Raw genomic sequence first — 22,189 nt, 5'->3', positions numbered from 1 at the left:
CATAGGGTTTCCAAGGAGCAGCTGGTGGATTAGAACTGCTGACCCTTTGGTTAGCAGCCGAGCTCTTAATCACATAGTTCTCTGTATATCCCTCTTTATCTATATTAAGCTAAACATGAGTTCATACTGATGTGTTCAACCTTAGTCCAATACCGCATGAATCATTTGAGGCTTACCCCTTTGCTTGTCTGTAACCTTCCACTCCAACAGTGAGAAACCTGCCTCCCACCATATGCCTGGGATCAGTTTTTATGTCTTAGAATATTTTATTCTTAAACTCTTTTTCAATTTGTATAACCATCTAACATCACCTTACTTTCTTTTTGAAATTTCAAAGTGAAGTAAATATCTTGACAAAAAATATCAAATTATTTAAAATGTTGATTATGCTTTTTTCAAACTACACTGATTCTTTCCTAGGTCAAGCTTCTAGCACCATCTTTAAAATCATTAGCATCATCATTATCACTATGAACAAATGGTTACTGGACTGTTTTGATAGGACCCTGAGCTAAGCTAGTTTATGTAGACAGTCTTTGGGGAAGCCTTGAGGTGTTGTCTGACCACTAACGCATGACAGGTGTATATTGCTTTCATATACATACACATCCTGCAATATATATTTGTTTGTATATGTGTACAAACCTTTTTCAGGTTACACACCTTTTAGAATTCTTTTATTGTAATTATTGTAATTTAATACACTTTCTAGCATTTCAAATAAAGGAGTATTTCTCACCTTCAAATTCTGTGATTGTTAATATTAGCAAGGAAGAAACAAAGTTGAGTGATGTGCCTATCATATAAAAAAAAAAAATCATATAGTAAGTGCTTAATAAATACTACAACAACAAAAAAACTGAGACAATAGAAGTCATACTAACAAGCCAACTTAAAGCACAGTGCAAGATGCTAATTTCAGGGAGATGGATTATATTCTCAGAAAACCAGGAGCTAGAGAGTCCAGGGTCCTCCATAGTCAACAGAATTTGTGTGCCCTGGTAAAATAGTTCTCAATCCTCTCTTTCCATCACAACACACGTGACCGCATTTCTCATTGTGAGTTACACTACTATGGGCACATGCAGATATCCACTGTGTTCCTGGTGAGAAGCTCCAGCTCCGTCACTTTCTCTCATAGTAAAGAGAGAATGCAAGTGAGTAAGGATGATATTACAATTATAAGAGAGGTAATCTTAAATCGGATCTAATTTATAAAATAGAAAATTATATAGGAACTTTGTGACTTTAACTATATTAATAACAATTACTTGTGATACACTGCAGTAGGTGTACCAGATGTTAGGTTGAGAACTACTGTCTTTGTATACTTTCGTAAAAACACCCAGTTGATGTACACTATAATTAAAAAAAAAAATTCCTTGGTATGTTAATGCAAGTTAACAATGAAATTCTGAAATATGAATAAAATTCAGTCTTATTTTAGCATGAAGTAGCCCTGGTGGCACAATGATTCAAATAAGCACTTGCTGCTAACCAAAAGGTTGCTTGTTTGAACCTACGCAGTGACTCTGTGGGAGAAAGACCAGGCAATCTACTTCTATAAAGATTATAGCCTACATAACCCTGTGGGGCAGCTCTACTCTGTCACATGGGATTGCTATGAGTCAGAATTGACTCAACAACATCCAACAACAACAATTTTAGCATGTGAAAGAAAAAATAAAGCAACAAGTTAATTTCTAAGAATTATTTAAGATACCCAAGTTGCTAGAATCACTCATCTTGTTTACATACTCCTTTTTTCCTTTTACTTTGTTAAATCAATTTATAATATCTATTAAGGTCCCTAGATGGTGCAAATGGTTTTGCTATGCTGCTAACCTAAAAGTTGGCAGTTTGAACCCACTCAGCAATACTGCAGAAGAAAGGCCTGGCAATCTGCTTCCATTGAGGTTATAGCCAAGAAAATCCTATGAAGCAGTGCTACTCTGTAACACATGGGTCGCCATGAGTCAAAATAGACTCCACAGCAACTAACAACAACAACATGACAGGGAAGGTGACTTGGACACACACAGAGGTTGGTGTCTAACCTAGACTGGGAAATCGGGGAAGGCTTTCTGGAGAAAGTAACATTTAAAACAAGACCTGAGAGGATCAGTAGGATTTAGGCATTTGAAAAGATAGGGTGAAGGCAGCACGTGGAAAAGTTCAGGAGTTAGGGAGAATGTGGCATGCTGAGAAACTGAAGAACATTTTTAGTATGGCTAGAATGATACAGGTACAGGTTAGTGGTGACTTTTTATAGCAATCAACTAGTGTGATGTTTTGCTCACAATCATATTCCTCCAAATGTTCACTGACATTTACGTGTCTACAGCTGCCAAGTTTATATTTCCAGGTGTCTTTCATGAACTCTAGATGTGATGATCTAACCTCTTACTCCTCTCTATTTGGGTGTCTAATAGGCATCTCAGACTCACCATGTCCAAAACTGAATTCTTAATCTTTTCCTATGACACCTGCTCCCACGCGTAGTTTTCCCCATCAGTTGATGGCAAGTCCGTCATTCCAGAACATAAGCTTCCTGGATTCCTGTTTCTCTCACACTGCACACTCAGTCTGTCAGGAAACTCTGTTGACTCTACCTTCAAAATATCCTGAGAATCACACAGCGTATTACCATCTTTACTGCCACCGCCATGGTCTGAGCCACCATTCTCCCTCTGCCTGTGTGACTGAACAAGCCTTTAGCTGTTGTCTCTGCTTATTCCATTGGCCCTCAATAGTCTTTGCAACCAGAATATGTCAGAATCCTACAATGGCTCCCTCTTTTACTCAGACCAAGGGCCAAAATACTTCAAATAGCCTACAAATCTCTACAGGATTTGGCCCATTTTCCCATCTTATTACTTTTCTGACTTTATTTCCTACTCCTCTCTTCAAACCCTCTATCCACACTGGCCTTCTTGCTGCCCCTCAAATACACCAGGCATGATCCACTTGTTCGGCTTCAGCATGGGTTATTCCCTCTGTTTGGAATGCTCTTCCCTCAGGTATCTGAATCAGTAATTCCTTCACCTCCTTCAAGTAGTCTCTCAAATTTTACTTTCTTTAGACACATGAGACTATGTGGACGGCTCCTGTCTGGAGGCAAGATGAGAAGGCAGAGGGGGACAGGAGCTGGTTGAATGGACACGGGGAATACAGGCTGGAGCGGGGGAGTGTGCTGTCTCATTAGGGGGAGAGCACCTAGGAGTACATAGCAAGGTGTGTATAAGTTTTTGTATAAGAGACTGACTTGATTGTAAACTTTCAGTCAAAGCACAATAAAAAAATATTTTTTTACTTTCCTAACCTATTGTGACCATGCTATGTATTTAATATTGCAACCTAATCCTTACCACCACCATTCCAGATTCCTCTTACCCTGCTCAGCTTTACTTATTTCCACAGCATTTATAATATTTTGATACTCAATATGATTTACTCAGTATTCTTATTGCTTATGGTTTTGACTCCCCCAGCCAAAATCTGAACGTCACAAAGGTAGAGACCTTTGTCAGTTTTGTTTCCTGATATACCCCAGATACCTAAAAGAAAAAAAAAAAAAACACATAAATGCATTATTTGAAATCTGTGCTTCCTAGGCTGTAAAATTATTCTTTAATTAAAAAAAAAATCAAGAAAATAAAGACAAACTTCATTTGGTAAGGTGTGAAATAGATACATGGGCAAAGGGTGTCCACAATCTGAAATAATGTTACTAAGAACATGGGACTTTAGTTTCCTCATTTGTTAATGAGCATAATGGTAATTATGTCACAGGATTGTTTTGATATTTGAATGAAATGATGTGCATGAAAATGATCAACAACCAGGAATTAAGAGATTGTTTCCCAATTCATAGGCCTATATAAAATAAGGCCTTGAAGACAAGAAATAAGTTGTTAGAAGCCCTGAAAAACCAAAGCTGTAAAGTCAATTCTGACTCAAGTTAACCTCATGTGTGTCAGAGTAGAACTGTGCTCCATAGGGTTTTCAATGGCTGATGTTTTGGAAGTAGATCACCAGGCCTTTATTCTGTGGTGCTTCTGGGTGGACTTGAACCCCCAACCTTTTGGTTAGCAGTTGGGAGTGTTAAACGTTTGTACCACTCAGGCACTCCTTAAAAAAAAAAAACAAAAACCATTGCCATAGAGTTGCTTCCGACTCCTAGTAACCCTACAGGACAGAGTAGAACTGCCCAATACAGTTTCCAAGGAGTGCCTGGTGGATTTGAACTGCTGACCTCTTGGTTAGCAAATGTAGCTCCTAACCAGTACACCACCAGGGTTTCCAGGGACTCCTTAGAGGCCTGTTATTTACCTCTTCTGTGATGTTGTTCCTCTGAAGACCACTTTTTTTGTTAAGTTTGGGATGGTGAGTAGGTAAATACTGAGAATAGGAAAAAAGCTATGTAAACAGGTTTATAAATGTTAATAAAAATGATATTGCGTCAGTTTTTAATAGGAAGACGCAGATCAGATCACAGTTACTGAAGATGATTTGTAAACTTAGAATGGGGAAAATTGAAAATTGTACTTACATTGGGCTTTTAAATGTCTGGTTTTCTTGAGAACTGAATTATGGCCCTACTACCCATTTAAAAAAAAAAATGAAGTTTGTTTTCAAGTGCAAAACAGCTGGGTTAAATTTACATGGCTGAACATTCAGCAAGCACGCAAGTTTTTCTTTCCTTTTTCTTCTTTTGTAAAGGTACAAGTAACCTCTGTAAAAGAAAAAGAAAAATATTGTGGGTTCCATGATACCTCCACTTAGTCCCTGGTACTATTTTTTTTCTCTGAAATATTAGGAAATGGCTGAAAAGGCAAACATTATTGGGATGGTAAGTACTCCATTAGGCCAAGCATTGTCGGGAGTGCCAGCCAGTAAGGTGGAGCACTCTGGAAGTTGACAGAACCCCAGAAAATTAAACATCAGTGTCCTGAATGATGTTGTTTAAGCCTACCTCTAGAGAATTGGCCTGTGAAAGTCAAGGCAGGCCTTTCATGTTATTTTTATGATCACTATGACTTTTCCTTTAATTCTTCCTCTTCCTGTGTACTCCTGATCTTAAACCTGGAGTAGAGGAAGAGGTTGGAAGAAGTACAACCAGAATGCTTCTCAGAAGCAAGGATAGGGAGACTGCATCTTACATACTTTGGAAATGTTGTCAGGAGTGATCAGTCCCTGGAGAAGGACATCATGCTTGGTAAAGTACGGGGTCAGTGGAAAAGAGGAAGACCCTTAACGAGGTGGATTGACACAGTGGCTGCAACAATGGGCTCAAGCATAACAATGATCGTGAGCATGGCACAGGACCGGACAGTGTTTCGTTCTCTTGTGCATAGGGTCGCTATGAGTCAGAATCAACTCTATGGCGCCTAAAACAGAGAAAGAGGAAGATTTTTATCAGTGGCATTGAAAATGACAAAATGAAGTAACACAAGGTTAACGCTGGTTAACACAGAAGCATAATGTATCTCACTGAAGACAAAGTGAAAGTATTGGATTTGGAATTCTACATTATTCAAGGTCTAAGTGTCTCATTGTTATTACATTTGAACTGTTAGGAACCAAAGACAGTCCTGTGTTATCATTGTAGCTAAATCCTGGTGTAACGTGTTTCTGTAAGCTATCTATGATTTATTTGAGTCAGAAAGACTTAAGTTTCTTGTTAATAATGTGTTGTATAATGGGCAAACTAGCTAAGTTTGTATTTCAGTTTTTAAAAATTCAATTAACAGGTCAAAATATTAAAGTCAGTTAAATTTCTGGTAGAATTGTTATCCCCGGAAGCAGATTATAGGCTCTAAAATCACGCCATGACTTTAGATAGCTGAGACGTGTTGTTCACTTTTGAGTCTTTGGGAGGGCTTTCCATTTCATTTTGGCTATTGTGCCAGCTCTTTTCATTGCTTTGTTTATTAATTTATGTTCTTCTCGCAGTTTGTGCCATTGTTTGGCTTATCTTGGAACCAAAGAATCTGGGAAAAGGTATACACATTCTGAATGTGGGTTTTCCCAAATCTGAAATTTTCCAGATTCCAGCTTATTTAGAAATAAGAAATAAGCTGGAATCTGGTATAATCATTAATACAAAACCATGTTTTTATGTACTACATTTATGTGTACATCTTCTGTATATATTATGGAGATTGTTGTTGTTGTGTGCTGTCAATTCAGACTCATAAAAACAAAAGAAAAAACCAAACCTGTTCCTGTGGGGTCGATTCTGACTTATAGCTACCCTATAGGACAGAGTAGAACTGCCCCATAGGGCTTCCAAGGAGCACCTGGTGGATTCAAACTGCCGACCTTTTGGTTAGCAGCCATAGCTCTCAACCACTGCGCCACCAGGGTTTCCACTCTGATTCATAGTGACCCTATATGACAGAGTAGGACTGCCCCATAAGGTTTCCTAAGCTGTAAACTTTATAGGAGCAGACCACCAGGTCTTTTCTCCTTTGGATCCACTGGTGGGTTCTAACTATGGACCTTTCAGTTAACAGTGGAGCACTTAACCATTGCACCACCAGGGTCTTTATATGTAGATTAATGTGTAATAATGTATATGGTTTTCTAAATGAGTTTATATAAAACCATTCAATTGCTTTGTGTACATAATTGTAATATAAAAATACTTGTTTTTTTCCCTTTTTTCTTTAACATGAAGAAATCATTTTTTCCTCAGAGATCAGTGTTAACCCTGTGAAGATGAGTTTTGAACATTTACCTTAAATAATGTGGTAGTCTGTTAGACTCCATTACTTTTAATAGTATTTCGAGGTCCAACTATACGAAAGCAAATTTTTATTTATTTTTCTGATAAACAGTTGAAATAAAAAGGTAGAGTATTTGCTCATAAGAAACTGCCAGAAATCAGTATGTTCTACGTTACATATTCTTCATTATCTAGTGTTTCAAGAGTGCTAATTATATGTAATATAATCTTCCAATGTAATTTCTTGGCATTATACGTTATCATTGTTGTTAGGTGCCATCAAGTCAGTTCCGATCCATAGTGACCCTGTGTACAACAGAACAAAACACTGCCCGGTCCTGCACTGTTCTCACAGTCGTTCTTATGCTTGAGCCCACTGTTGCGACCATTGTATCAGTCCATTTTGTTGAGACATTATATACCATTAGCTATTTTCTATAAGATAAACTATTTTTTATGCCTCAGAAACAATGTTAGTCACTAGAAAAATCTTTTATAATTTAGAGAGTTAATTCTGTTTCTGTGAGTAAAGGAGTTAATAAAACTCCGTCTCCTTCTTCATGGAGGATTACCCTGGGTTAACCCTCAAGTACTGCTGTACCAGAACCCTGTCTCTAGACTGTGAGGAGTGTGGATGGACTATACATCCCTAACTAGAAGCCGTGTCTTTGGGCTTTTCTGAGTGGAATGTGCCCTTTGTGCCCCTCTTTGTGGGGGCCCCTGAAAGCTGTGTTCATGGGATGTTTCAAGTCTGACCCAGTGTGGTTCCTGTGCCAGGTGTGTGCTCTCACTGCCTAACTCTTGACCCATTTCTTGCAGGGGGCTGGAGAATGAATGGTCCCCAGACTTCTCCTGCTGAAGAGACATACTTGAGACTGTCCTACTGACAGGCTCTGCTCCTGTTTAGTGTCCCATGGAGCTTGTCTGGGTCAGATTATGGCCTACTGAGTCTTGTTAATTTGACTACCCTGCTGAACCCAAAATCTCTGCAGCTTATTGAACAGAATGGGCATGGTACTATGATATTTAATATGAAAAGTGTAATAATAATAATGATAAATAATAACAACTAATTCTTCCTTTATTTTTCAGAGATGTGTGACAGATGAATGTTTCTTCTTTGAACGACTGGAATCTAATAACTACAATACTTACCGGTCAAGGAAATACACCAGTTGGTATGTGGCACTGAAACGAACGGGGCAGTATAAACTTGGATCCAAAACAGGACCTGGACAGAAAGCTATACTTTTTCTCCCCATGTCTGCTAAGAGCTGATCTTAACGGCAACATCTAATCTCATTTCATGCGAAAGAAGACGTATATTTCAGAAATTTGTTAATGAGAGAAAAAGAAATGTATACAGTCATCTGCTCAGTTTGGCTAGCTGGTTAGATCACATTTTAGCTACCAGTGAAATATTTAACCGTTGCTAAACTTTCACTCTTTCATACAGCATTTACCTTTACCTGGTGGAGCTTACTTAGAGCTACATCTTTTTATACATTTACTTTATTGGAAAAAGGGGCTTTTAAAATTTGCACATTTATAAACAAATTTTCTTCATAAAAACCATACACATTAGAAAATTAAAGTCAGGTATTTAATCGCTCAAAATGTCCACTACTTCATATAATATGGCACACATTAATCTACATGTAAATTTACTTTAAAACTTTTTAAACATGCAAATGTGAATTTAGTACATTCCTGTCATAGTTTTGTAATTCTCTGGCAGTTCCTTGTGATACAGTTTATAGAACAAGCCTGTGTAAACTGCTGGAAGTTCTTCCATGGTCAGGTCAATCTTGTCAAATCCTTCTCTGTACCCATAGAGCATCAGCCTAGCTACTCTGCTGGTGATGGGAGTCGTATTTTCAGTCTTGACCAGGTCATTGAGATCCATCCACTCACACCTTAAGCATTCATGCTGGCAAAAATTTATGGTGAATGAATATGGCTTTAGGCGGCAGATTATATACATATCCGACTTCCCAAAAGCTCCTGGATTGGTGTGCTGTTGCCGAATACTCAGGAGGGATCTGAATTCTGATTTTATACCAGTCTCTTCAAAAACTTCTCGAACTGCTGTGTCTCCTACATAAAAGAAAGATGTACAAATCAACAAAGAGGACATTTCTAGAAACTTCATCATTGAAGATTTTCAGTGAAAGTAATATCTAAATGTTCAAAAGTAAATCTCCACCCTAAGAAAATAAAGTTTTCAGCACAAACTTTTTGCCTTCTGGACAACCTGAAATGGTATACACTACCAAAGTATCTTCTTAGCACTGTATATATATCTAAAAAGTTTTTAAAATACTGAATGTTTCTTTGGCTGCTACTTACAGGCTTATCCACCTGTGCATTTTTGGGATCACGTCTTTCTACCCTCTTCCTTCTCTACTTCCCAAAAGGTAAAAAACACATGCTGCAAAAGTTAAAACACATGTTGTAAAGCTCAGTTGATATTCCTGCATATATCCTAAGTGCTTGGCTGCTAACCGAAAGGTCAGCAGTTCGAATACACTAACTGCTCTGTGGGAGAAAGATATGCCAGTCTGCTTTTGTAAAAATTTCAGCCTTGGAAAACCCTATGGCCATTTCTACTCTGTCCTATAGGGTCATTATGAGTCAGAATTAACTTGACGGCACCAGGTTTGGTTTATCCGGTTCCTGATCATCCATCAAAACTGCCTAAATTTATATATATTGGAATTGAGAATAAGAGATCCGTTTTCGTATAAAAGGCTGTTGAGCTGCAGAATGTATGAGCTATGTGGCATCTAGCGGATTCCTTCATCAGCATTCTGAAGAGGAGTCACTGCCCCTGTAGTTATTGCTGTCAGAGGAATCCCACTCCAGTCATTTTTGGCATTTCCTTTGTTTCTTGAAGTAAGACTCCAAAGAACTTTCAATTTATTCCTCTAACATCAAAACACTGCACTTATTTCATTAGAAGTTTTCAAAGACCTTGCAATATACAGAAATTTATAATGCGATAGAAATTTTCATATTTTATAAGTTTTTTTCAATTATATGTCAATTTCTGGGGCAGTATTTTTATTGCCGTTCAGGTGTTTTTGTGGCTGCTTTTTCCAAATGTCCAGATGAACTCCCTAAATGGGCTTTCCCTAATTTTGTGACGCTCTGTCATTGTCTCCCAAAGCATTGATGAGGCGCGCTTACAACCTTCCCTGCCCACTTTGCTGGGAAGCATCACTATTGCCAGAGTTTTTCGTTCACTCTTTGATGCCTCCATTGTTCTTATCTGTCAAATAGTAAATTATATGTGCCTTCTCTATGAGTCGGAATCGACTTGACAGCAATGGGTTTGGTTTTTTTTTCTAGTAGTCCTATTGGTGAAGAATAGGCAAGGAAGAGGGAGTTAAGGAAAAATGTCTCAATTCTCATGTGATGTGCCTGTAGACTGTCTTACCAATTCCCTGGATAAATAAGCTCTTGGTTTTTCTCTTAAGGGACTGCTCTGGAAAGATGTATGGGAAGAGTAAAGGTTCTGTAATGTAAGACATTTATCTGCCCATTTTGAATTCCATGCTGACTTCCCTTCTAATTGAGAGATTTGCCCATAGGTTAAATATCATTAGAAATTAATACTCTCAAACTGAAAAAATAAAATGAGACTCTAGGTTACAAAAAGAGGGACTTTTTCCTTAAGAAAAATGATTTTTAATCTGGCATACAACAATTATTTGTTATTAAATTTGTTATTAAAGATTGTGGTACTAGTGTTAAATTTTATATAACGCTATTTGCCAATGTCACTTAACTGTTATTTAAATGTTTGTATTTTTTTCTTTAAATTCTTTGAAAAATGACCCTGGGGGTCCTGTTTAGTTCTTAGTGCCACTACTTGAGAGTTGGCCTGACTTCGTGAGTCTTGGCTGTTCACATCACAGAAGCAAAGCCTGGGGCAGGTGAGTGAACCTGCCCTGCTCGGCAGCCACCGCAGCAGCTGATTCAAAGTCACAGCTGCTGAGGTGGTTTGGGGCAGTTTTGCTTGAACCAGCATCTCACTGATTAGACTGAAAACTGAACAGGCAAATGAGAGTCTTTGCATCCAGTGTCTGAAAGACCCCTTCCACTGCAAGGTGGAAATCTCTTCTCCAAGGATCTGGACGTGAATGTAAATGTTTTATCAAGATAAAAGTGCTTTATTTTGTTGTGCCTTTATTATTTTCATATACTGTAAATTGAACTGAAGTAACATTAACTGTTTTATAGCTATAAAGAACATATGAAAAACCAAGAGGTTTTTGTTTTTAGTTTTGCTGATTAAGAAATATGTTTAAATATGTCATAGTGTTTTGTTTAGGTATGCAACAATAATGAAATGGAATTTATATTGTTATTTCTATTTTATAATATTTAATAACAGGATTAAGGTTGAAATAAAATAATAGGAAAAATTTTGCCAAGTGTGGGGTTCCCTAGTGTATCCCTCTGATTCTCCTGCACCGGTGATCTCTGACTAGACCAGCTGCGGTGCAGTCCTTCAGCTGATGCAGATGATTTTCTTCCTGTCAGTAGCAACTTGTCCATTTTTAACCTTGACTCTTTAGATACCCTTTGTATACCTAGGGTATTATTTTATACTAAAGCTTTGAGAATTGCTTTCTATTTTATATGTGGCCCTCCTAATTTTTTTTTTTCCTAACACTATGGACAATAATGTTCATTTACCTAATATTATCAAAGAATGATGAATTTCAAACAAATTTATTTCCCATGTAACTAGTGTTCACTACTTAAGAGTCAATATGAATGTTTAGCCATTCGTGATGGCAGTATTCCTAATGTATATTATATACTTTCCTAAACACAAGGCTTAAAGAAAATAATTCTTAGATGATTTGGCTTCACTGTTAAGAATATCTATTATTGTACTGTGTTATAAAACAGAAATGTCTTCATATAGACATAGTCTTTCAGACCTCCACTGTCAGTTATCACTTCTAGCTGCTTTTAGGAAACCCAAGGCCAAGTTTTAATTTATACTACCCCCAGGAAGTATGGTGAATGCCAGTTGTTGCTTAGAAGCCTTTTCTTTTTTCTTAATTCTGCATGGTTGAGACGTATTTAAAAAAAAGTAGCAAATTCTTAATTATTTGGACTTTAAAAAAAGGCTCTGGAGTATACTTCAACCTAAAGTTATATATATTTGCCTTGGAAATGCATTTCTTCAATTAGACTTAAATATAACTGAAATTCAAAGTATCCATAATAATTCAAATGTAAAAAAAAAATCAATTCATTTGAGAAGGCGAATTCAGGAGAAGCAGCTACACAAACCTTTTCCTGCAGACTGCTTTTTGCCCAGTATAGACAGCTTCCTCTCTCAGGGGTGCAAACAATAAGCTAACTAGTTCATATACGCTCACATACTACATAGGGATGGTATGAGGCAATTAGGTGTTCTAGAACAAACGGTCTTTTCTTTCAGCACTTGCACCACTACAGAATTCTCTTTTGTGTCACTAGAAGACCTAAGCAGAATCTAAGGAAAAAGTCAATAACTACTAAATAAGTCCCCCTCCCCAGAAAAAAAAGGTTTGTTATGGATATATCTTAATGCAGAGTTTTTAGGAGTTGGTTATATATTATATATATGACATTTTAATTTGTGTAATATTTTTAGAAATTAAGTTTTAGGTATATATACATTTTAAATTAAATATTTAAAGATAATTAGGAAATTGCCTATATAAATGCTAGCTAATGAGAATGGGAGCATGCATATTGAGAAAAAGCAAATAAAGCAAATGAATTATTGATTTATTTTGATGGAAACTGACTCTGACCTAATGGTTTAAGGAGTAGGTAGAAAAATTCAGCGTTTATTCTTTTGTCTATTTCCTGTAAAAACAAGGAAGTAAAGAATTCTTAGCTTACATCATATCTTCTTGTCTTAAATATAGAGCTCAGTAAGTTGTTTTGGGGGGTTATTTTTCATTTGAGACTTTCTCATGTGACATTTTACTGTGTTTTTGGCTTCCTGAATATTCAAAAGAAAGAATAGATAAAATTTTCATAATAAGCATTATGCCACTGCTGTTCTATAATTCAAAAAATGAGAAACAAAGGGTTTAATCCATGACAGTTTGATTTTATAATACTTATTTCACAGTTATTTTAAAAGTGACTATTAGAGTCATGAAAAGATGACAACAATTTTTTAATTCATTTTTCTGTGAATGAATGGTTAAGAATTGATCTTTTCTATGTTAATACCAACAACTTTAGTCATATCCAAAATAATCCTAAATTTACACATATATATACAAAGTTTCTCATTTTCAAACAAATTAATCAAGAAGCAGTCCTAAACAGAAGAAAAAGGTGATGTGCTCCTAGCAGTATTATTTAGACTCATGAAATTGGTTATATGTTATACATTTTGCTTCTAATTTTATATCAGCCCTGAAGTAACTTCTCTGAAATTTCTTGACCCAGTCTGAACCAGTTAGAAAATTTTAAACGTTATTCTTTGGTATTTTAAAGAAAGAAACTAAACATGTGGATTTCATCAACATTTTCAAGCCAATTAAAAATATGTAGGATACACACCGATATCTTCTCCAGGCTCTGACAGGCCTCCTGGAAACTTCCACATGTTTTTTAACTGCAATATAAAGTCAGAAAATAAAGTTAACACAGCATATATTCACTCACACACACTCACTCAATCACACTTTACTCACACACATGCAGACTCCACAAAATTTACCCATCAATTAATTGGTCAAGGTGTTTGAGATTTTTTTTTTTTGTCAATAAATACAAGTTTTTCCCAGCTTCCTTCCTTTTGGCAGGAGGGTGATTGATGAAATGTTTTCCTACCTTTTTCTTCAGGAATAGAAGTAGTTTTGTTTGGTTAATGTGATAATAAATTTTGTATGAACAAAAGAGTGAAGAGAAACATCTACTGAATTTGTTTAATTTTTAAAATTTTGCTGCTAGTTAACTTGTTAACAAATAGGGAAATCTTACAGATGCTGCTATAAATAAGTAGAAAATATAGTATAAATTTAATCACTGAAGTATGCTATTTTTAATTTTCTCATTTATTTACTGTATTGTGTTTCTACCAGATATATTACTCTAACAATTTCTATTATTCTGTGTTATTGATTTTACGTAAAAAATGTAATTGCTTTTCATGGGTAGTGTGAATAAAATCAATTAGTTTGAATTTGTGTTTTCCTGTCTATCGTTTTTTTTTGGTTGGGAGTGGCAGATGGAAGATCTGATCTTGGAATGGGGATAAACATAGAAATAGATTAAAAATAGTTATGAGATGGCTTGGGACACTATTCTTGTTGTTGACATGATTATTTTTCCTGTTAGAGTCCTGCTTATATCTAACCATCACCATGATAAAAACTGAAGAATGAGAAATTATACTCATCACGAGCAGCAGCAGCTTTGAGCAGTACACCTTATACTCTTCATTCATAAAAAAAAGTTTTTGGACCTTTTACTGTTGTGCTTTGTGACCCACTCATTTCCTGGATGAGTGCTTCTTAAAAGAATGTGTCATTTCCCAACTATGCTAGGTTGGAGACCAGTGGCTTGGTTCCCAGAGTTTCCACAAACTGTCGATTATGTGGGTACAGAATTCAGGCTTTCCACCCTTCTGTGTCTGGTTGAGACTGAGATTAGTTATAAAGCATATTATGTTTTATTTTATTAATGTAGAAGTAGATGCTAAGTATATTTCTACATCAATGCACTGTCTTTTGGGCTTCATTTTGAAATGGGTCCAAAAGCTTTGTTTCTAAAAAAAATACACACTCTCTTGCATGATAGGATGCTGGGCTTCACCACCATAAATTCTATTTCTATGAAAAGAAATGTTATAGCAGACAAATGATTCCTAAAAACAAGTCAACTTTTAAAAATCTTTACCTAGATATGACTATAAATGATTGGTGACTGTTGATTAAATTTTGAATTATGAACTTATTAGGAGGGAAAAATGATAGATACAAGGATTACAACAGCTTACATAAATTTGATTTTGATTCTTTCATAAATTAAACCTTAGATAACTGAAAGATCAAGTATATTTTTATATTGGGTAAGTAACCTGTGACATTTTCTGGCATCTCTTAGGTTTAAAGAGGCTATTTTATGAAGTTTTTTTCCCCCAAAAGCTTGAGCCTGAAGTTGGTTCTAAGTGGCAGAAAGAAAGCCGAAGTTTGTGGTTTGAAAAATGTTTAATGTAGACATGGTCAACTGAGAGCATCAAACATGTTGCCCATTCTTTTTCTTTGTTAATATAAAAAAGTAGTCCCATTAACTGAATGTGTTTAGCAATATAGCAATAGCATTAAAATACTGGAAACCCTAGTGGCGTAGTAGTTAAGTGCTACGGCTGCTAACCAAAGGGTCAGCAGTTCCAATCTGCCAGGTGCTCCTTGGAAACTCAATGGGACAGTTCTGCTCAGTCCTATAGGGTCGCTGAGTCCAAATGGACTCGATGCCACTGGGTTTGGGTTTTTTAATTAAAATACCAGCTAATATATATTGAATGCCTACTATGTTCCAGACACTGTTATGTGTTTTTCTAAGTATTACACACATTTAAACTTTACAATAACCCTATCAGAGACTATTATTATTCCACGTTTAGAGGCGATGAAACTAAGGACATAAAAAGGTTTAATAACTAAACATAGCTAAACCCGTTGCCGTCAATTCTGACTCATAGCGACCATATAGGACAGAGTAGAACTGCCCCATGGAGTTTCCAAGGAACGCCTGGTGGATTTGAACTGCTGACCTTCTGGTTAGCAGTCGTAGTACTTAACCACTATGCCACACAGCTAGTGAATGGTAAATTCAGGGTTAAAATCCAGGCAGTCCTATTTTAGCCAACTTTTTAAAAAATTTAAAGTGCTGATTCGATATTTTCTCATGAGTTCTTAACTACTATTTGCTGCTGTTCCAAATGCTTTTTGATCTTTTCCTCAGACTTCACTGGAACAGTTTATGTAAACCTAACTGGAATCTGTATCTTAGACTCCGGCAAGGCTTGTAAATTTGGACTAAACTGTACTTTGGTGTCAAATATCTTTGTATCTACCTGGTGCCTGTAAGTTCCCTATCTAGAATCTTCTTATTGGTATGAGATTTTTTTTTACTTAACTAGTGATTTATTGTTATTCTATCTTTCCAATATATTGTTTCATGAGGAAAATTTAATGTGGAAGAGTTAAGGATGGGGTTCTGAAAATTTAGACACTTTATATTTATTTCTTCTCTCTTTTCATCTTTGTTTTCCCTTCCTATAAAGGAAGACAAACCATCTCTATGTTTCAAGTGTAAAATTCCATGATCCTTTTTTCTGTAATCTTAAAAAGAGGAACTTTCCACTCCCTTCTAAAAGAAATAGTCTCAAGTTTTCTAGTGTCTGGTTGCTTCTTGAGTGTTAATCAACATTCACATATATGACCCCTCCCTGCTTTGAGTTGGTGAGGTCATCTAGTTCCTTCGGCATACCCAATTTTTACATCCTACAAAAAGTAAAAAAAATCTTTTTAATTTATAAAAATGTGTGATTTTAAATCATATCTAGAGTAGTTCCATTGTATTTTGGAATGATGAATGGGATAAAAAATTTTCCTATTATTTTCCAATTATAAATCTGACCCTATTGTGGGGGTAGGTAGGGTGAACGGAAAATAGAAGACAATGTGGATGACACGGGGTGGTTTTGCCTTTCACGCCACAACTGCTCCTTCCTTGGATATTAGGAATTAGCCCAAAGAATAGGTATTTTGGATCTCAACAAAAGTATTACTTTTCTAATGCATTTTTCAGAGATACTAACAAATAATAGGAATGCAAGATATTTTCTGTTAAAGGAATTTCAAGGATAATAGCACTGTTTCTTTTGAAACTTGTCTTGAAGATATACTCAAGTTTATTTTAGGGTTTCTAGGATGGGGGGGGAGGAGTAATTACTCATTTTCTGATCATTTTTCTCACTATTTTTCCAACCCCACAGACATCTTCTGTTTTCCTAAGCAGATGATTAGTATCAAGACCTTCCCTGGGCGTGGCTACTGAAATCCTAACCAGGAGTTTGTGTAAACTCAAAAGACTACTAATTTCTTTCCGTCATGTCCCAAGAACCTAAAACAAGGGCATGGAACTTGCTAGCCTCCTCCTTTTGGTTCTCTCGTATTTGACTGTCCTATTCTTCCTCTACTCCGGCTCGGTCAGATGTCAGGAATTTGGTTATACTGTTCACTGTTCTAGTCTCTAATGCTACTACTCTCACCTTTCAGAATTCGGAGCCACTGTATTTTGATAAGGGGCGCTGATGGCTCACTGATTAAGAGTTTGGCTACTAACCAAAAGGTATGCAGTTCGAATCCACCAGTAGCTCCTTGGAAACCCTATGGGGCAGTTCTATCCTATCCTATAGGTTGCTGAATCAGAACTGACTCGACAGCAACGGGTTTGAGTTTTTTTGTATTTTAATAAATCTCATTAGCTACAATATTGTCACTGCTTGTACCAATGAAACAGAAACTCCCATCAAGTCTTACCACCCTCTTACAGCCTTGTCCATTCACTCAATAAAAACTGCTTGAATGCTAGGCACTGAACATACAGAAAATAAGGTATAATATGGCCAGCCCAGTCATTTTCTTTATCATGTACCACTGTATAGCACTTATCTCCCACCTTACATGTTGTTTATTATTTGTGCCTTAACCATTTGAATATAAACTCTACATATAAACTACATTTAAACTTTTCTTTGTTCACTGATGCGTAGAATAGTGCATATAGCCTAGTATGTATAGAAACTTAGTAATATTTAGTAAGTGAATTAATAGATCCCTACTTTTTTTTTTTACTCTTAGCTCTTTAGCACTCAGTTTATAAGGTCAAGCTACTGTTAGGTCTTTGATTGCTCAAAATCCTGAGGCAGGGATCAAGGGCTGGAAAATGTAGGTAGGGAAGGAGAAAGGTAATTTTAGATCTGTGCTTGGTTGAGTGTGTGCATACACTCATGGTAAAGGTTAAACTTTACTCTGTAAGGAACAGTTAACATTAATGCCTGGGAGAGTGAGATGCTTAAAAAAGGAGAAAAACTGGCTTAGATGTTTGAAAATAATGCTAACTAGTTATTTATGGTTAATAGGTATCATTTATGCTTAATTTCCACCTATCAGCAAAACAATGACAGAAATTAAATATAACTCAGTGTCTCACTCTATTTTTTAGAAAAGCATTGAACTATACATGAATATTCAGAATATTCAGTTTTCATGTTTGGTTGCTTTCTTAGATGGATCTCTGTTTACAACTTTAAAAAATAAAGAAAACCCTACTTAGGAGTATCATTCCTCCTTAATCCACAAAGGAAAAAAAAAAAAAAAAAAACCCAGTGCCGTCAAGTCGATTCCGACTCATAGCAACCCTATAAAGGTCTTAGATAATTTGAGTTTGTCTTTAGCTTTCACTAGTCACAACTGCCTAGAAACAGGAGGGAACAAAAGCTGGTTTGCAAACATGACTAGATTCTGAAAAGCAGTTCTTTCTCAAGCCACTGTGGAAAACAATTTGGCCGTTCCTCAAAAAGTTGAACATAGAACTACCATATGACCCTGCAATCCCAGTCCTAGTATATACCCGGAAGTGAAAGCAAAAACTCAAACAGAAACCTGAACACCAGTGTTCGTTGAAACACTTCTCACAAAAGCCAAAAGATGGAAACAATCGAAATGTCTATCAACAGATGAATGGATAAACAAAATGTGGTATATATACACAATGAAATAATAGTCATCATGAGAAATGAAGTCCTGATGCACGCCACAACACATAGGAACCCAGAATGCATGCTGAGCGATATAAGCCAGACGCAAAAGGACAAATATTGTATGGTCTCACTTACATGAAATAAGCAAATACATAAATTAGTGGTTATCAGAGGCGGATGGAGGAGGGAACAGGGTTTTGCTTAGGGGGCACTGAGTTTACGTTAATGGTGGTAGAATGATTTGGAAAACGATAGCGAGAAAGGCTGCACGACTTGAAGAATAATCACTGTCACTGAACTGCACATGTAGAGAATTACTGAGATGGCATATGCTTTGCTATGTATCTTTTTATCACAATAATAATAATAAAAGGAACTAATCATTGGCATGTTTGAAATTAGCAAGAGTCTGATGTGGTAGGGTAGTGGTTCTTAGCCATAGTGTATGCCAGAATCACCCAGAGGGCTTGTTAGGACACCAACTGGTGGGCTGTAGCCCCAGAGTTTCTGATCCTGTAGATCTGGGTAGGCCTGAGAAGATGCATTTCTAATAAATTCCTAGGTGATGCTGTTACTGTCTCTTAGCTCCAAACCTACCCTTTTGTATTCTGCTTAATCACGCTGGTGTTAGGCCTCTGCCAACCAATTTCTGTTTGCCAGCTGACTATATTTATAGGCTTATCAACAGTTCTACTCTGTCCTATAGGGTCGCTATGGTTTGGAATCGACTCGATGGCACTGGGTTCAGGGTGGGATCAATAGTCTAAAAGGCTGGAGGAATAAGGGACTAGCTCCTTCCTCTCTGGTTCCTATGAGTTTTCGCCCCAGCAATGCTGATTCACCATGACAGCAGCAGTGCCCTCCCATAGTGTCATTCAAATCCAACTTGTAGTTTTCCTAACACTTGCAGCAGAGGCTTCATTCTGTGACCCCTACCTCAGGGATATCGGCCACTTGGCGCCTCATTTTTAGGGGTCTGGATCTCAGGCCCTTCTGAGTTCAGAGATAACCTGCACCAGCCTAATGCAACTTCCTCTCAATGGTCTGCGTTTCCCCGGCTGTGAGATGGGGACGATAATAGGTTGCTATGATGATTTAAAAAAACCAAACCAAACATGTTGCCGTCGAGTCGATTCTGACTCATAGCGACACTACAGGTCAAAGTAGAACTGCCCCTAGGGTTTCCAAGGAGCAACTGGTGGATTTGAACTGCCGACCTTTTGGTTAGCAGCTGTAGTCTTAACCACTGCACCACCAGGGCTCCACAATGATGATTAAGTTAGCTAATAAACATAGAGTGCATAGAACAGTGTGTAACACAGGTTAAGCATTCAATAAATATTAAATGCTATTATTCATAATAAAACCAAGTTTCTTAACATCTACATTGAATTAGTTTTCTCAAAACATTAAGAAATTACATCTAGGTTATCTGTGTTATTGTTGATTGTTATTGTTGCCGTTGATTCTGAATCATGGTGGTTCCTTGTGTGCAGGGTAGAACTGCTCCATACAGTTTTCAAACCTGTGAACTTAAGGAAGCAGATTGCCAGGCCTGTCTTCTGAAGTGGCTCTAGGTAGTTTCGAACCATAGTCGAACATGTAACCATTTGTGTCATTCAGGAATCAGGGTCTAGGCTATTAGATGATAGCATACTTTATCCAGTAGGATTGTTTTTTTTTAGGTTTTTTGTCATTTGAAAGTAGATAAGGATGATGATTCATATGTATTTGTGTGTTTATTCATGCTTAAACACACACACACAGACACACGAGTTTTTGTTACTTTTTTCCCCCTCTATGTGCTGTTATACTCTACTTCTGCCAACATAGGGGAGAAAAGGAAGTGATCCTATCCACATATGAAATTTTAGGAATGCTGTTCATTTACTTCCACCTGTGGGACACAGACAGAACTGGAAGGACTTCAAGAGGTCATCTCTAAATCCACTCCTCACTGACTGATAAGTCAGTGCTGAAGCCACCTATGACATATGGTTGCTTGGCCTCTATACTCTTACTAAATCCTTTAACAAATATTTAGAGGCCAAAACTGGATATACTATGCAATAAAGATGTAGGATTCCTTCTCTGCTTGCAAATGCCATATTGCTATATAACAAAACAGAACCTGATATGCTAATTTATATATGTATCTTGTGCTCTGTTATAGCTATTACAGCCATAAGCTTATTGCTATCTCCCTCATACAGTTATTTTCATCCTACACTTAACATCTTTCTTGAGGCAGTCCATGCTTCTACTTTGTGTGGATCGGGTTGAATTCACTTCCTCGAGGGGACAGTAATGCCGATCAATTTACTGTCTTCTAAAAGTTAGTGAATACTTCTATAGTCAGAGGTCACTAGGTCCGGTGACCATCCTGAATATTCTAGGCTAGTCTTGATTTTAGACACCTTGTCCTAAAGTTAAATACCCCTTCCTTTGTAGAGCCTTCAGGCAGGGAAGGCTGTTCTCCTCTAGCAGTAAGTGTTGCTTCTGCTGGCTCAGAAAGTTCAGGAGAATTTGAGAGTCAAAATTCTCAGGCTCCTTCACTCAGGGCCCTACTCTTATCGGGGGCCTGGCTTTGGCCCGTGACACCTGTCAAATTCTATTCAGTCTCCTTTGCAGTTCTCCTACCTTTACAGTTGGCTCTAGGCCTGATTTTTAGCATAGCCTGTTTTGTGGCTGTAGAAAATAAACCAAAAAACCAAACCCATTGCCATCGAGTCAATTCTGACTCATAGAACGTTATGGGACAGAGTAGAACTGCCCCCCACAGTTTTCAAAGAGGGCCTGGTGGATTCGAACTGCCCACCTTTTAGTAGCTCTTAACCGCTATGCCACCAATGCTGCCATGGGGGCCTTATGGTTTTCATACTGTGGCTTGAGTTGACAGGCTGACCTGAGCTTGTGATTTCTATTTTGCCAAGGCTTCCAAATAGTTAACAAAAGCCAGCCATCTCCAAGGCCATGTATGACTGTTTTTGCCTCATGCTGTTAAAGTGCTATAGCCACCACACCATCCAAGACTTCTCTTTCCGTCTGCACCTCACTCCATTCCATATGTAAGAATTTTGGTGGTTGTGATGTTACTGTGTGCCAGGGGTTATCTCTACCCAGCTGTATTGCCACCAGCTTGCTAACTGGACCTGGTGAGCTGGAAGTATCAAGTACTCTAGATACCCTAGTAAGACATGTGCCAGAGAACAGGAGATGATCCTATTAAGTCTCTAGGGGCATAAGGGCCATGGATCTCTAAGGCAAGTTGTTGCACCTTGTACCCTCCTACCACTCACAGCACTTAGAGGGCCTCTGTACATTTTGGAAGTAGTATACATCACATTTGGGAATATTTCTTAGATTCATTTCTAATAGTGGAAAACCTGGATCCTCTTCCCCTACTGTGAATTAATGAAGTGGCATTCTGACTTATCAATTAATCTCTTACTGGCTTGACCTAATCTTCTTCAGAACTCAAACAATCTTAGAGTAATGGGGAAAACATTCTTAACTTTTTAAAGGATCAATTGCTGGCTCATGAGTACCCCTGAAAAGTTCAACCACCTACCTCAGGAAGTCAAAAATGAAAGGATTTTTAATACAGACCTTCAAATTTCCTACATACAGCTCAAGTCTTTATTCCTGTCTTCTAA

At 37.2% G+C, this 22,189-nt stretch overlaps 2 protein-coding genes across 7 annotated transcripts in view; one reads left to right on the top strand and one right to left on the bottom strand.

Annotated features, from left to right (window-relative positions):
- The window catches only part of FGF2 (fibroblast growth factor 2), a 93,521-nt gene extending 85,509 nt beyond the window's left edge, over nt 1–8,012 (top strand). Inside the window, 1 exon segment of the mRNA XM_049887042.1 lies at nt 7,823–8,012. Within this exon segment, the coding sequence (XP_049742999.1) occupies nt 7,823–8,008 (186 nt within the window). The 3' untranslated portion in view covers nt 8,009–8,012.
- Nucleotides 8,013–8,429: 417 nt separating this feature from the next.
- The window catches only part of NUDT6 (nudix hydrolase 6), a 45,626-nt gene continuing 31,866 nt past the window's right edge, over nt 8,430–22,189 (bottom strand). For all 6 annotated transcript variants that reach the window (XM_049885382.1, XM_049885377.1, XM_049885380.1 and 3 more), the window contains 2 exons: nt 13,319–13,373; nt 8,430–8,827 (listed from right to left, as the gene is read on the bottom strand). In XM_049885382.1, coding sequence (XP_049741339.1) covers nt 8,430–8,827; nt 13,319–13,364 — 444 coding nt within the window. In that variant the 5' untranslated portion in view covers nt 13,365–13,373. The remainder of the gene's footprint in view (nt 8,828–13,318; nt 13,374–22,189) is intronic.

The sequence above is a fragment of the Elephas maximus genome, chromosome 5 (genome assembly GCF_024166365.1).
Source record: "Elephas maximus indicus isolate mEleMax1 chromosome 5, mEleMax1 primary haplotype, whole genome shotgun sequence".
In the NCBI taxonomy this organism is placed as follows: domain Eukaryota; kingdom Metazoa; phylum Chordata; class Mammalia; order Proboscidea; family Elephantidae; genus Elephas; species Elephas maximus.
This window is presented reverse-complemented; position numbering and strand designations above follow the sequence as displayed.